This window comes from Thamnophis sirtalis, unplaced genomic scaffold, assembly GCF_051295495.1.
Source record: "Thamnophis sirtalis isolate CommonGarterSnake01/CBP01778 unplaced genomic scaffold, rThaSir2_p1.2 scaffold_1, whole genome shotgun sequence".
Classification (NCBI taxonomy): Eukaryota; Metazoa; Chordata; class Lepidosauria; order Squamata; family Natricidae; genus Thamnophis; species Thamnophis sirtalis.
In genome coordinates this window covers 876265-892030 of record NW_028261381.1, presented here as the reverse complement: position 1 = coordinate 892030, position 15766 = coordinate 876265, and the positions used below count along the sequence as shown (strand labels likewise).

Below are 15766 nucleotides of genomic sequence, written 5' to 3'. Positions count from 1 at the left end.
TATAATGCAATTTTAAGGAGGTGTAGTATCATCTATGATTTTTATAGTCAACACTTGAAGATACACTAAGATGGATTTGAAAGGAATTTTACATCCTAAAGAGTCCCAAGCTAATTCACTGAGTTCCAATCTGAAATTCTCTTTTATATTTTTAAGGCTTCCAAAGGGGCCAAGAATATTTGAGAATCAATTGAGGTAAAATTAGGCTGGTTTTCTATCCCTATTGAAATGTTAATATTTCTCAGCTGGAAAGACCTCCTCAATTTAAAAAGTGTAAAAACTGTAAGTTGTCCTAATGATGATGTCAATGGATTTCTTTCGCCAAGCTCCTGCAATTTGCAGCCTAGTCCTTGTTTTGTAGAGCGAATGCCATTTTAATGGCTCAGGGCCTTAATATTTCACCACAATGCCACAAATGCCATAGCAATTTTCTCTGCTGGTTCACAACCAAAAGAAAAAAGGAAGTCCTTTTTTGGACTAAAGCTGATATGGCAAGTACATGTTCCTCGAGGTGTGTGCCTCATTCACGATTTGAAAGATACAGTATCGCACTACAGAGGTAATGTAAGTATTCACTCTGAAAGCATCCATGAATTATATTTTTAAAGTATAGTGTATCATATAAAAATATAACATTCTCTTATTCTTTTTTTTTTAAAAAGAAATCCTATACAGTGGTAGGTATTCTGGGTGGGTGGGTGGGTGTCTTCTTGGACTCAGTTCCTGCACAATGAGGGGTTGCAGTTATGACCAGGAAGACTTTTGCACAACTTTATCTGCTCTTTCCTAGTCGGAAAAGACACATTCCCTGCTCTTCTCACAGCTTGATTACTACAATGTGGGCTACATGGAGCTGTCCTTGAAGACCATTTGGAATCCACAACTAGTCCAGAATGTGGTGGCCCAGGCACCGATCCCTTGTAACACTTCTTTCCTGCAAGCTGAACTAGTTGACAGTTTGCTTCTGAGTGAAATTCAAATTGTTTATCATTACCGGTAAACAATAAGTTGAGGGACCACCTATCTCCCTAACTTCTATTTTGGGAAGTTTACAAATTGAATAAAATTGAATGAATGAATGAATAAGCTAAATCTTTCTAGTTTAAGTGATGTGTGTCATTCATAATGTTTGTTTTAATTAATCTATGGAATTTCTTACCCACACTCCATCATCAAAAATCTGCAAGCTTTAAGTCTATAAAAACACTTTATTATTCCTCTGGGACTCTTCAGAGAATGAGTACCTTTGATTTGTACTTTCGTTTTGCTAATATAGTTTGCTGTTTTTTTATATTATGCTTATTAATTGTGCTTTGCTTTGGACAAAATAGCAACATATAATACATTAATTAATAGTCAAGCAATACAACCAATGTGGGGTTAACAAACTTCTTTTCTTTGCAGTATTTATTTGTAATAATGAAAACTTTACACAATAATAAGACTTGATAGTATAATAAAATACCACAATATGAATATCAGTATAATAAAAATATTACACAGAACACCTAAAAGCATGTCCTATTATATACATTAGAATGGACAGGACAGACCTTTTTGGCAGAGTCCCATTAAATGGTAATTTGCCAGCAACTGGTGATTTTCGGTAGTAAAACTAAAATGATTCAAATGTTACAGAAGGACATAATGGGAACCATATGCAGCCTGCTAGTTGCCTATCTTAATATTTAGAAAGGAGTAAGCATATTTATGTACGTGTATAAGTTTGTGTACATATACAACACACTGTATAATTTCACATCTATTACTAGTAAGCTGTATTTAACAAGCATTACACCCAGTAATGAAATTTGACAAACTTATGGTGTGAGGGAAGAAATAGTCTCAAACAAGTTTTGCTGCATTGCTATACAATTACAGTATGCAAATTAAGTGGAATCATATCATATGCCAACAGATGAGTCATGTCTGGTACATTAATACTCCAAGGAAAGTAACTGCACATAACTGTGGATTCATCATGGAGAAGCGTTTCTTGAGGACCCCAATCTAAAGGGCTGAGGAGTAGGGACAATAATTAAGTCCAATAAATTGACTTTCACTACCAGCGTCTTTATCACTCTTATCAGATAAATTGGCAAACATAGATGAAATGTTGGAAATCTTGCTCAGACAGGCCACAAACTATAGTAAAGAACAGCTAAATCCACATGTTGTACTTTTTGTACCAAGAAAAACATAACGTGCCACTAAGGAACAGACTATGCTGTAGGTGCTCTCTAGATATACATGCAAGAAACAGACAGAGCAGTTCAGATTTTTGAATATTTTGGTAAAATTCCACCAAAGGTTTGGGGCGGAAATAAGAGAGAGGGAAGAGGGATGAAAAATCATCTCTCTTATGGGGATTGGAGTATCACTGTTACCACTTCCAATCTTCCATTGTCTAACTTGAGGAATTTAAATTGCCTGGACAAATCTAACAAAAACTTACAACAATCATAGATACTTTAGTTTATGATGAGTCTAAGCCAGCATTTCTAAAAACTATTAGTTTGGGGAACGACTGGGTTTGTCCTGAAGTCATTATTTATTTGTCCAGAACAAATTTTCAGTAATGAAACTACCAGTTGAAGGCAAATGGTGGCTCGGCAGAATAAATCAGAATAACACATTTATTTATCAAGCAGTAATGTCTTAACTTTTCAATCGCTACATTCTCTTTTTTACTAGTGGGTACAGCACAGTATTTTTTTCCCTACAAAACTCTGTTTGGGGGGGGGGGGAAACAGAGAGTTGCTATTCCCGAATTTCCCAGATCAAAGCAAGAAACGTTTTTTGAGTTCTGTGAGCCAACAGGGCAAAGCAACCAGAGGAGGAATAGACCAGGGCTGCTCCTGGCCAATCCGTGGTACCATCTAGTTATCCCTAGAGGGGCAGAGATAAATCCTCCAGCTTTTATCCAAAACTAGAAAGAATGCAACTCCAGCAACTGTAGTCATTTTTTTTTATTTTGTGAGATAAGAAAGCAAGCAAGCACTGCAGAAATATAAGCGTGTACAGTATGTGATCAAATAAGACGCATAATATGAAGGTGTACATAAATTGTATGTCTCTGTGTGTGTCCACCCTCCATCCCAACCATATCAATAGTATTTTTTTTCAAAACAAATGACAACATAATCTTTGTATCTCTCCTTTTTACATATTTTGTGTTTTTTTTAAAAAAGTGGGGCTGTGTTTGTTATCCTTTCCTAATAAGTTTCCAGAGTCACAAGGAGCCTCATAAAACTTTTTCAGACTAACAAATTGTATTTTGTCTTCCCTGCTCCCATCACACCTGATCCCAGTTCAATTTCTCCATTATTCTAGTCATTCCATTGCATTAATGAAATTAGCTGTAGCATAAGCCCTTTAATACAATTTGTTAGTTTGAAAAGGGGGGCATACAAGGGTGATTTTATGAAAAGTGTCAAGTGATGACCAGATCCAGCCACTAGACTGAAACAATTTCAAATTGCAGCGTGTCAGTCATTACAGATTAGTCCTCAACTTACAACAGTTCATTTACAGATTGTTCCAAGACAAATGTGACTGATTACCATTTTTCAGAGTTACAACCTTTGCAGCATCCCCATATGATCAAAATTCAGATACTTGGCAACGGCTCATATTTATGACTGTTGCTGTGTCCCAATGCTCTATTTGAAGCAAAATTTGCTGATGAAGTACATTAACTAAAATGGAGAACCCACGGATGATACTTCGTCTGTCATACCACTTTCATAAACTGAGTTATTTTTGTTTAGATTTCTACCCCATCTTCCTCAAGTGATTTGAGATAGCATTATTTAAATTCTCTCTAGTTTTTACAAACAACCCTGTAAGAGAGGTTGCAAAATCATTTCTCACCCAAAGTCACCTAGTGAACTAACTTTCTTGGCTAAGGAAAGGCTTTGCCAAGGGTCTCCTCAATCCTAACACAGGCCCTAAACACTTAAATCATGACAGCTTATTACGAGGGCCCTGTAGTAAATAGTTGTAGTGCATTCTCTTTTTCACAGAAAAAAAGATTTCCCACTAAGTTGGCTATACTAGCAAGCATAGAGAGGGCTGAAAGCCCTATGAAGCGGTATATAAGTCTGACTGCTACTGCTATTGCTATAAGCTTACAATAAAAGAATGGTCATGGAAGAAGCTTCATTTTTGCCCCCCCCCCCCCCCCCGGCTTCCTGGTACCCCATAGAGCTAGACTCAAGGAAATAGCAGCAGCAGATGAAGGAATTATAGTTGGGATTTGGAATAGTAAATCCAGTAGTTTGATTGATGCAGAAATCAACCTAATATCTTGTGAAAGACACAACACCCGCAGAATATATTAGAAATACCAGGTATTTACTTGTTCAATTTTTATGTCTTTTATTGAAGGCGAGGATAGAAGCCCTTTGGTAGTGGGGGTGGGGGGGGTTATGGCTTTTATCCCTTCCATTTTTCAGGACCACACATGGTTTTCCTTCCTGAATGACAGAATCTCTTAACCAGTTGAACATCTTCAGTCCTAAGCCTGCTTTTGGTGGGGAAGACTTTTGCCAGGCATGGCATGGGAGGCTGATGCCTGTTTGAAGCTTCAGCTTGTTAGATTAATTCCAAAGATACTTTAAAGTTGCAAGCACTCTTGTCACAGATTAAAGTAAATCCAAAGTTTTTCTTCGTCACTCTCTGGAAAAGGTGGGAAAATGACAAGACATTTGTACAATAATTTGTATGCAACAGGTTAATGAACCAAAGTGCAACGCTTACAAAGAAATCACCAATAAAATATTTGCGCACGGGTGGTCCTCAAATTACACGCCACCCTTGAGCCCAAAATTTCTGTTGCTAAGTGAGAGATTTGTTAAGTGAATTTTGCCCCATTTTATGATCTTTCTTGCCACAGTTAGGTGAGTCACTGCAGTTGATAAGTAATAGGAGCCAAGGTGGCGCAGTGGTTAGAGTGCAGTACTGCAGGCTACTTCAGCTGACTGCTAGCTGCAGTTCGGTGGTTCAAATCTCACCGGCTCAAGGTTGACTCAGCCTTCCATCCTTCCGAGGTGGGTGAAATGAGGACCCAGATTGTTGTTGGGGGCAATATGCTGACTCTGTAAACCACTTAGAGAGGGCTGAGAGCCCTATGAAGCGGTATATAAGTCTAAAAATAATAATCATAATAAATAATAATAATATAACAGGGTTGTTAAGTGAATTTGGCTTTCCCATTGATTCTGCTTGTGGGAAGGTCGCAAAAGACCATTGCCTGACTCTGGGACACTGCAATCTTTATAAATACACGTCAGGTGTCAAACGTCCAAATTTTGATTATATGATCATGGAGATACTGCAAGAATAATATGTGTGAAAAATGGTCATAAATCACTTTTTTCTGTTGTAACTTCAAATGGTCACTAAATGAACTGTTGTATGTCATATAATGGGCATTTCAATATGGAGGTCATTGTTCAGTTGCTAAGACGTGCCGAGTCTTTGTGACCCTCTGGAGCAGTGTTTCTCAACCTTGGCAACTTGAAGATGTCCGGATTTCAACTCCCAGAATTCCCCAGCCAGCGAATGCTGGCTGGGGAATTCTGGGAGTTGAAGTCCGGACATCTTCAAGTTGCCAAGGTTGAGAAACACTGCACTGGAGCATAGCAGGCCGGAACAGCCCATCCTCCACCGTCTCCCGGAGTTTGCCCAAATTCATGTCCAGGTTGCCAACAACACTCTCCAGCCCCCTCATTCTCTGCCTTCCCCTCCTCTTTTTGTCTTTCAATCTTTCCCAATATCAGGATCATTTTTCAATGAGTGCCAGAATGGGAACCAATTAAGCAGCAATTAAAACAAAAAAGCCCTTATTGTGCATTTTAGGAAAAATGTGCCTCAGTTAAAATAATCCAAACTGTTAATATAATTTTCATTCACTGTGCAGTGAATGTAGAATGTAGAAGAAACATGAATGTGAAAGAAATGTATAAGTAAACCTTGTTAACATCAGATAATAATTAATATAAACTGTCAATACTTCATTTTATTAGTTGGACATTTTTAGATATGCAAATCAGAAAGCCATACAATTGATTGGGAAAATGCTTTATTAAATCAAAGCAAAACTAGAGCTATACCTTATATTTTCATGCAGTTAACCCCGTGTTACCCAATTTAATGCTTTTCAGGTGTGTTGGACACCAACTTCCCTAATTCCCAGCATTACAGAAACAGAGCCGAGGTGGTGCAGTGGTTAGGGTGCAGTACTGCAGGCCACTTCAGCTGACTGCTATCTGCAGTTCAGCGGTTCTAATCTCACCGGCTCAAGTTTGACTCAGCCTTCCATCCTTCCAAGGTGGGTGAAATGAGGACCCAGATTGTGGGGGCGATATGCTGACTCTGTAAACCGCCTAGAGAGGGCTGAAAGCCCTATGAAGCAGTATATAAGTCAAACTGCTATTGTATTGCTATTATGGGATTTTAAGAGCTGTACAGCTAAGAGTTACCATGTTTCGGAAGGCAGAATTAAGCAAATGAATCAGGCAACAGTTTAGAGTTGAATGGATCCACAGTCCACTAACAGCACAGCAAAACCTTTCCAACATATTACAAATGTGATTTGATCATATTAATACAAATCCACATGAAGAGTTCATACATGAAGAGCACCACTTCAAGCCCACACGTTCTTCTATGTAAAAATGCATAGAAAGCACACATAGAAAGATTGGTGTTCCAAATCCATTTTTTTCTTTATAGAGTATAGAGTATAGAGTATAGAAGTTTATTTGTATGCCGCCCTTTTCCCTGGGGGGACTCAGGGCGGCTCACAATCAAAAGAAAGGGGGGAGACAAACTTTTAACATATAAGACAATACATAATTAAAAACACAACATTCATACCATTCGGGCGGGTTACAGTCTTAGCCCCAGGCCTGACGGGATAGCCAGATTCTGAGGGCTGTGCGGAAGGTCTGGAGGGTGGTGAGGGTACGAATCTCCACGGGGAGATCGTTCCATAGGGTCGGAGCTACCATCGAGAAGGCTCTCCTCCGCGTGGTTGCCAGTCGGCATTGACCGGCAGATGGAACTCGGAGGAGGCCTAATCGATGAGATCTAATAGGTCGCGTGGAGGTAATCGGCAGTAGGCGGTCTCTCAAGTACCCAGATCCACTACCATGTAGGGCTTTATGGGTGACAAGTAGCACCTTGAAGCGTACCCGGAGATCGACAGGTAGCCAGTGCAGCTTGCGGAGGATAGGTGTTATGTGGGTGAAGCGAGGTGCACCCACAATCGCTCGCGCGGCTGCATTCTGGACTAGCTGAAGTCGCCGGATGCTCTTCAAGGGCAGCCCCATGTAGAGCACATTGCAGTACTCCAGCCTAGAGGTCACAAGGGCACGAGTGACTGTTGTGAGAGCCTCCCGGTTCAGGTAGGGACGCAACTGGTGCACCAGGCAAACCTGGGCAAAGGTCCCCCTGGTCACAGCTGACAAATGGTGTTCGAAAGTCAGCTGTGGGTCCAGGAGGACTCCCAAGTTGCGGACCCTGTCTGAGGGATGTAATGTTTGACCCCCCCAGCCTGAGAGGTGGAATGCTTGCCGGATTGGTGGGAGGGAAACACAACAGCCACTCGGTCTTATCTGGGTTGAGCACGAGTTTGTTAGTCCTCATCCAGTCCCTAACAGCGTAATGATACAAAAGCCAAGATACTATACAGGTGAAACTCGAAAAATTAGAATATCATGCAAAAGTTCATTTATTTCAGTAATGCAACTTAAAAGATGAAACTAATATATGAGATAAGACTCATTACATGCAAAGCAAGATAGTTCAAGCCGTGATTTGTCATAATTGTGATGATTATGGCGTACAGCTCATGAAAGTATAAGTATAAGCATGCATATGTACTCAGTACTTGGTTTGGGCCCCTTTTGCAGCAATTATTGCCTCAATGCAGCGTGGCATGGAAGCTATCAGCCTGTGGCACTGCTGAGGTGTTATGGAAGACCAGGATGCTTCCATAGCGGCCTTCAGCTCTTCTGCATTGTTCGGTCTCATGTCTCTCATCTTTCTCTTGGCAATGCCCCATAGATTCTCTATGGGGTTCAGGTCAGGTGAGTTTGCTGGCCAATCAAGCACAGTAATCCCACTGTCATTGAACCAAGTTTTGGTGCTTTTTGGTGTGGGCAGCTGGAAAATGAAGTCAGCATCCCCATAAAGCTCGTCTGCGGAAGGAAGCATGAAGTGCTCCAAAATCTCCTGGTAGACGGCTGTGTTGACCCTGGTCTTAATGAAGCACAGTGGTCCAAAGTCCTGTTGTTCAGTGGTCCAAAGTCCTCTTTTCTGATGAGAGCAACTTTTACCAAAAGCACCAAAACATGGTTCAATGACCGTGGGATTACTGTGCTTGATTGGCCAGCAAACTCGCCTGACTCGCATTGCCAAGAGAAAGATGAGAGACATGAGACCGAACAATGCAGAAGAGCTGAAGGCCGCTATTGAAGCATCCTGGTCTTCTATAACACTTTAGCAGTGCCACAGGCTGAGAGCTTCCATGCCACGCTGCACTGAGGCAGTAATTGCTGCAAAAGGGGCCCAGACCAAGTACTGAGTACATATGCCTACTTATCTCATATATTAGTTTTACCTTTTAAGTTGTATTACTGAAATAAATGAACTTTTGCACAATATTCTAATTTTTTGAGTTTCACCTGTATAAGCCAATCATTTCTATGAAAGTGAGGAAATATATACATAAAAACTGAAGGAACGGATACATCCAACAGCAGAGCGAAGCAAAGAGCATGAACTGATGGGCCACAGGTAAGAACATTATTTGAAGCATTTGTGCAAATCCAGACTGTTATTTACCACACAGCATCCCACTAGGAGGAAGAACGCAAGGCAGACCCAAAAGAAGAGAGAGACAACATCAAAGACGCAATGCAACATCAATTCACAATGGTTGAGGCTGCCAGAAGAGTAAGAACCAGAACTTTGCATCTTGCTCGATACCAGAAGTGATAAAAGAGGAAGTAAAGAAGGCTCCACCACTGTTTAAGATATATAGTATCTATGTTGTCTGTAAAATGATACAAAGATTCTTAACACATACTAGGAAATCAGAGGGTGTTAAATTTTCTCCAGTGCTGTATTTTTTCGCTCTGCTGAAATGACTGAGACCACTAAATTACAGGGGTGTGCAAAACGTTTTGTTTTGAATCATTTCCAAGGCAAACCTTCCCCCCTGCACCTCCAACAGGCTGATTTCAGCTTTCTAGGAATGTTTTGAACACGAAACAGAGTCTAGATATGTAAATGTCAAGAGCTACACATACCAGTGTGTTATGAACATCTCTTACAACTCTTTAACTACGGCTACTTCCTCCGACTGAGCAAGGGACTCATCTTTCCTGCAGGTGAAAACTCTCAGTAATCATTTCTCTTTGATCAGACTAGGGCAAAGCCAACTCAGCCTTAGAGGCAGATAGTGCAGCTCCTTGGGGCAGTCACAGGCAAGAGAAGAATAAAATCTCAAACTACCTGGACCCCACCAAAAAATAAGAAATGTCCCCAATCGTTTGTATCATCAGTATCTTTGAGTTTATTGAGCAATTTATTGATCAGTTAGTTGATCACAATTGTTCAACCAACTGTGGTCCAGAGTTTTCCTATCTGCTGTAGCAAAAGCTCATGCAACTCATTTATTGCAATTTCAATATGTATAACGAAGGGATTTTTTGTTCCATGAGAGGCTGTATTATCATTTGATACTGAAACAAAATTAGAGAGAAGTCCTGTTTCTTATTTATATTTCCCATCAATGTTCAATTACAAGCTTGTCAATAAGGTACTCAAATTAATAATTGAAGACACAGTGTTTTTCGCTAAAGTGTATGTAGTACATTATATGAGCCAATCTTATGTACCAGGTAGCATCCTCATTAAAAAGAAGAAAACTTGGCTTCATCTATAATCTATGTAGATGCAATTATAGATGCAGTAATGAAAAGATGAAGCTGACATCTATGAAATATGCGCCAATTTTTTTTAACCTGCAACCTTTTGGAAGGAAACATAAAAACAAGCATAGTATAGCCAAGTCTTACTCACTTGGAATTGCCACAGGCTAATAAATATGAGGGAAAAAACTATCTCTCCAAAGCATGTAATTTTAATACAGTTGGGTGCGAATGGTTTGTTTCAAAAGCAATTTTTCCCCCCTTTCTGCTGTCTGGTACAGACAATATTTACAGCAAATAAAAATCCAAGTCAGTTGCCCATTATGGGGCTTCCTTCTTGTTTTAATGGGATACAAATAAACAAGATCATTTAAGGGATATAGTTATCAATTGATCTTTTCAAAGCAGCCTCAGTGCAAATTGTTCTATTATTTATTTGAAAGAATTAAATCCTGCAAGATAAGATTAAATGGCCAAAGTTTTCATTATTAGATATTCAGATCTCAGTTTTGGCCACAAAAAATACATATTGTGGTAGATTAATTGGCATATATACATCAAATCTCGTATCTCTTACATCAACTACATTTTATTATATTTTAGGAATATTTAATATCCACTCTTCCTAGTTTCATAAGAAACATAAATGAAATCTAAACCTCTATTCCTCAGTTTAAATGTTATTTATATTCCTCATGAAACTAATCCATACAATTTAGTCCAGGGCATTAATAACATTAGCAACAAGTAAATAACTGAGTGCTTTTTAATAAACTTGCAATTCACACACTCATAACATCTTTTTTTTACTCATAATTTGCCGAAGGACAGAAAAAAAATGACTGAGTGTGACAGCTCCCTCTCAGAAAGAGATGATAGAACGATCATATTTTATTACCGCACATTTCTATTTGAAGCAGAGTTTAATCTGGAATAGTATATACTGACAGTCCCAAACCAATAAAACATATAAAAAAGATTTTTAAAAGTACCTTGAAGTAATTAGGATGATCAAGTGTTAAATAACAAAACATGGAGAAATCCACATAAAATATGTTGCGAAGAAAATTAGGCAGATGGAAAAGTTATAAAACAAAATTTCTCAGTTGTATAAACCAGAACAGATGAATATATAACATTTCAAACAATAATGAAGCAATCCACAGCTATCTGATAAATAAGTGTCTATAGCCAGGAGATATATATATATATTTTCTTTTTTAAGCATTTAAAGTATTGCATGCATCCAACAACATAAAACTCATTTTGAAAAAGCTCATATTTTTGTGGAACAGTAACAGAGAACATTTTATGCGTGTTTTTCAATCATTCAGTCCATCAAATATATTTTTGGAATATCTGAATACTCTGAAATATCTTTTGCTTGGAACTAATCTGTAGCCATGAATGAATCACAAAAGAACTTCTCACCCAACTTCCAACAAGTTTAAGTTTTTCTGTAACGTTCAACTAACCATTATTACACTCATTAGCAATTTAGGAGTAATTCAGACTAGCAGTCACATCCAGGTGTAGACAAGTATGAAGAACCAATCTCCCCTCCGTTCTTTGTATACAAACCAACCTCATAGACTGGACAAGATTAATTAATCTGTTATGCAAAAGGCTTTAAAAGATGACTTACTGCTTGTCAGGTGACTTGGTGAGGTGTGCTGCCCATTGGGTGTGCTTGAAGTAAGGTCAATCGCCACATTGGAGAGTTCCCTTTCAGGTGAAAGGTCATGGTCACCTATTATATTTTTAAAAAGTGTCAGTTTTTATTTAGAAAAACTGTTATTTGCACCCAGGACAAAACTGTTTCTGGTAATTCTGCTCCCAAGGTTATGAGACTCTTCCATTCATTAAAGGGTGAAGGGTGTGGGTTACAACTGCTCACACGGTACAGCAAAAAGGTCCGTTTATTGGCTTGCTCAACACATTAACAACACTGGGTTAATATTATGGTCTTGGGACAAGGCCAAAGAAACTTCCACACCCCTTCAATTTCACACTCCGTTCCCTTTGCATACAGTGTATGGCTTATTTATTTATTTTAAAAGAAACACAAAGAGGGAAAGATTATGTTCCATATAGGCTACCTACCACCTGTCTTTCAAGACATCTATACAGTGCCCCTGAAATGACCAAATAAAAACAAAACAAAATAGGATAATAAAGAATTATCTTCGTCTCCCAATAAGGCAAAAGTCCAAACAACGAGAGGAAAATTAAACTGATACTTACAGGGCAGGTATCCATCAATAGCCTCCACTTCCATAATCAAAGTGCAGTGCTATAAAATAAAAAGGACACTGTCAAAGACGGCCTCACTCTGTCAACTCTTGAAAGATCGAGGTTTCTTGGTGAATTCTTCTTTTTGTCATTGCTAATCAAACCTGTGTTTGCGTAGCAGAAGGATTTCTGCCTGGAATCTTTCTGAAAGCACCCAGTGATCAGAATAGGTTAATTTACTTTTTCCCAAAACTGTGGAGGAGGTGAGGGGGAATCACACACTAAAATAATTACTAGCCAGTTTCTAAATAAATCCTACTTAGGTCAGGTATGTGTTAACTGGCTTGCCAGTGACTTAACAGTCAACAGCTACTTCTACACAAAGGCAGGAGCGTATTTGTTAATAAATCCAACAGGGAATCTGAGTATCTCTAACAGGAATTTTTGGACTGAGTTTTAAGTACTGTCAAATGTCAGTGCTACAAAGTTTCTTAACATTATGGCTCTTCTATGGTGTGAACAAAAATTGCTGAACAAAAAATGGTGAATGTGTGCTTCCATGACACTGATATAACATTTTTGCACAGGAACCAGTTTATTCTAGCTTAAGTTTTTAACCCTGGAGCAATTTTTAAAGTAGTTCCAGATTGCATGCATTACTGCAGTCTCAAAAGTTTCTTGAAGCACTTTTCTAGCTATTACTTTCTAGAAATCAAATAACCATAGTAAATGACACTCAAGTCATTTACTATATGAATAAAAATGAAATGAAATAAAAAGGCAAATAATCAACATTTTAAAGTGAAATTTAAAAGTTAAAAAAACCATGCCCCGCAAAGAATTGCATTTTCCCCTCCTAGTTTCCCAGCTCCCTCCTGCCTTTAGTTTCAAAACTCTTATTACATCAAGCAGTTAAATTATTCACAATGAACCATTTCTATATTGATTGCCAAGTATATTTAGCCCCAGCTCCTGGAATTTCTCCATTACTTACTGGAAAACAGGCAGCTCCATTTCTTGCCTCCTGAACCACTTCCCTTTACCTCATCCCCCTCCTTAAGAAAGAAAGACTGATCTGCTGCGTTCCTTTCTCTTTGGCATACAAGAGATCAAATTCCCAGGAGACTCGGCAGAATGCTTAGATTTCATCGGGCAACGCTGCCATCGTGTTGATGTTTACACGGCTTTAAGAATAATACTTGAGATCTAAATGTTTTAGCCCAAGAGCCATTCCCTCCTGCCTTTCCAAAATTACCTTATCTTCCACCTTCGGCAGGTAACATACGCGGCAACAAGGGGGGGAAAGTTCCTAAAGCCCACGGGGGAGGAGAGAAATACTATCCCAGCCAATGAGACGGATAGAAAGGTAAAAGAGGGGGGGGGGGAGAGGAAAGAAAACTTCTATGGTTTTAAAGAAAAGTTTGTTCACCATTTCCAAATTCTGATGGCAGCTTTTACCCCTCCTCCCCCCCCAGCCAAGAAGGAAGAGAAAGACGGGATTCCAATCCCCTGGAACTGCAGGGCGCCCGTGAAATAAGTTCGGTCCCTCTTTTCCTCTCCCCCCCCCTCCCTCCCTCCCTCCTCCAGGGTTCAAGGGAAGATGAAGGAAACTTACAGGTAGACCATTCGGCGCGAGCGGCTCGAAAGGGAAAGAAACCCACAGTGAAGAAGGAAGCTTCTTCTCCCTCCTCCCTCCCTCCCTCCCCCCCCCTTCAGGATGGGCTTCTTGGGAATGGCACGTACTTTCAGGAAAGATGAAGAACACAAAAGGGAGAGAGAGGTCAGCCAAAGCTACAGCGGCGCGATTAACCAGACGGGAGAAAACTTGATCCACCGGTTCCTTAAGATCCGAGAGGGAAGGGGGGAAACCTCGGAGGAAAGAAGGAAAAGAAGAGCGGGGGGGGGGGGGGGCTGAAAGCAGAAGATCACGAAGTTGAAGAAGAAGAAGAAGGGAGAATCCAGAAAGTCCAGCCACTCATTATTTCTGGCCCTGGGCAAAATAAAAGGATCTCCTAATTTCCGCGGCGTCTCGGCTTCTCTCCGCGCGCTGTCAATTCCCTCGAAGCCTGCGTGTGTGGAAGGGATCGCGTGGCGTGGAAGGTCGCGATCTCTTTCGGGGAGACGTTGTGTGCCTCGTGGACGAGAGACTCTTCCCTGCCATTGAGAAGCCCGGCTCAGTTCAAACAAGAGCCAACAGTATCAAAACTTGGGACCAATTAATCGATGAACCCCCCAGAAATCAGAATTCTGGTTTTTAGAGGCTTCCTTTCATCCGCCTGGATGGAGCCGCGTTAAAGGCTGGTTTTCCAAAGAGGAACCCCAACTTCTTCCCCTTCCCGCCTCCTTCTCAGGTTCTTCTAGGGATTCATTTGGGGATCCAAAAGCAACAAGTCCCGTTGACCCCGAGGTCGGAGATGCTCCGTAACTGCGCGCTCCTCGGCGACAGACCCTGCCTGCCCCCCTGCCCTTCGGAGCCCCGCAGCCCCCTTCCCCGACGCCCCCCGACGGCACCGAAGCCTTCCCAGAGCTCCCCGTCCTCGCTCCCACCCGCCGCAGCCCAGCCGAAGAAAGAGCCGACAAAGGGTTACCTCAGCGGGGCGTGCAGGGAAACGACGCCACCATCCTCCCTCCCGGGGGTTTCTTTTGCTAAGGCGCCGCTTCCTTCTCTCTCCCGCTTTCCCGGGCTTAGCGGTCGTGTGTTTGCGCCCCGCAGTTGGTCATGGAAACTAAGGCAGTGGAGCTGTAGCTAAGGGTAATCCTGCTTTTTACTTCCTCCATCTTCAGAGCGCAGGGTTAGCCTGGGACAACTGGTCAAACCCCGAGAAACCGATCCGGCGACTCACACGCGCACTCGCACACACACACACGCACACACAGAGACAGGCGCGCAGGGAGCGCAGACGCCTCGGCCAGACACTCCGAGCGGAGAGCGCGAGCGGGGAAGCGCCTGGCTCGTCTGGCTCGGCAGCTCAGCTGCTCAGCTGACTCGGCAATCGATTACAGGACGAGTCCCCGAACACGCCCGCGGCTCCTGCTCCCGAGCTCAGCCGGCTCTTCCCGGGCGGAGGCGCCGGGTGCCTGGGCAGAGCCCGCTCGGCCACGGGGGCAGCGGGAAAGCGCCACCCCGGCACGGCTGCCGGCCCTGCGGAAACTTTCGGGGGAGGGGGCTTCTCTCCGCTCCGTTTCCCTTCTGTGAAACTCTGCTGGTTGGGCACCGAATCCCCAGGGTTGCCCGTCTCGACACAACTGGAACACGGAAGCGAAATCGGAGAGAGAGAGAGAGAAAGAGAAAGAGAGAGAAAGAGAGAGAGATGGCACTGCCAAATAGTCCATTGAAGGCTCGCTAGCAGACGGGCTTCAACACACCCTCGGCTAACACGGGATTTGTGGTTCAGTCCCTTGTGCTCCCCTTGGCTGACCTCAAACATCTTGGCGGGATTGGATGCACCAAATACAGAGATGGGGGACCCCAGGAATTCGCCAAGCTGTAGGCTAAAAACTGGGCAGGTTTTTGTCCATCTATAATGTATATCCCAGAAGGTGCCAAATTATCCCCATATAGTTGTCAAGAAAGAGTCACCAATAGTGGC

General features: G+C 41.6%; 1 protein-coding gene across 6 annotated transcripts in view; it reads right to left on the bottom strand.

Moving 5' to 3' along the window:
* Positions 1–15010, bottom strand: part of IKZF2 (IKAROS family zinc finger 2) — a 101175-nt gene extending 86165 nt beyond the window's left edge. For 3 of the 6 annotated variants that reach the window (XM_014067817.2, XM_014067970.2, XM_014067894.2), the window contains exons 1-3: positions 14765–15010; positions 12189–12237; positions 11590–11694 (exon numbers count right to left, since the gene is read on the bottom strand). In XM_014067817.2, coding sequence (XP_013923292.1) covers positions 11590–11694; positions 12189–12222 — 139 coding nt within the window. In that variant the 5' untranslated portion in view covers positions 12223–12237; positions 14765–15010. Of the gene's footprint in view, positions 1–11589; positions 11695–12188; positions 12238–13431; positions 13473–13791; positions 13851–14764 lie in introns of those variants that run through there. The other 3 variants (XM_087706344.1, XM_087706353.1, XM_087706368.1) reach the window with 3 other exon arrangements.
* Positions 15011–15766: the final 756 nt, after the last annotated feature.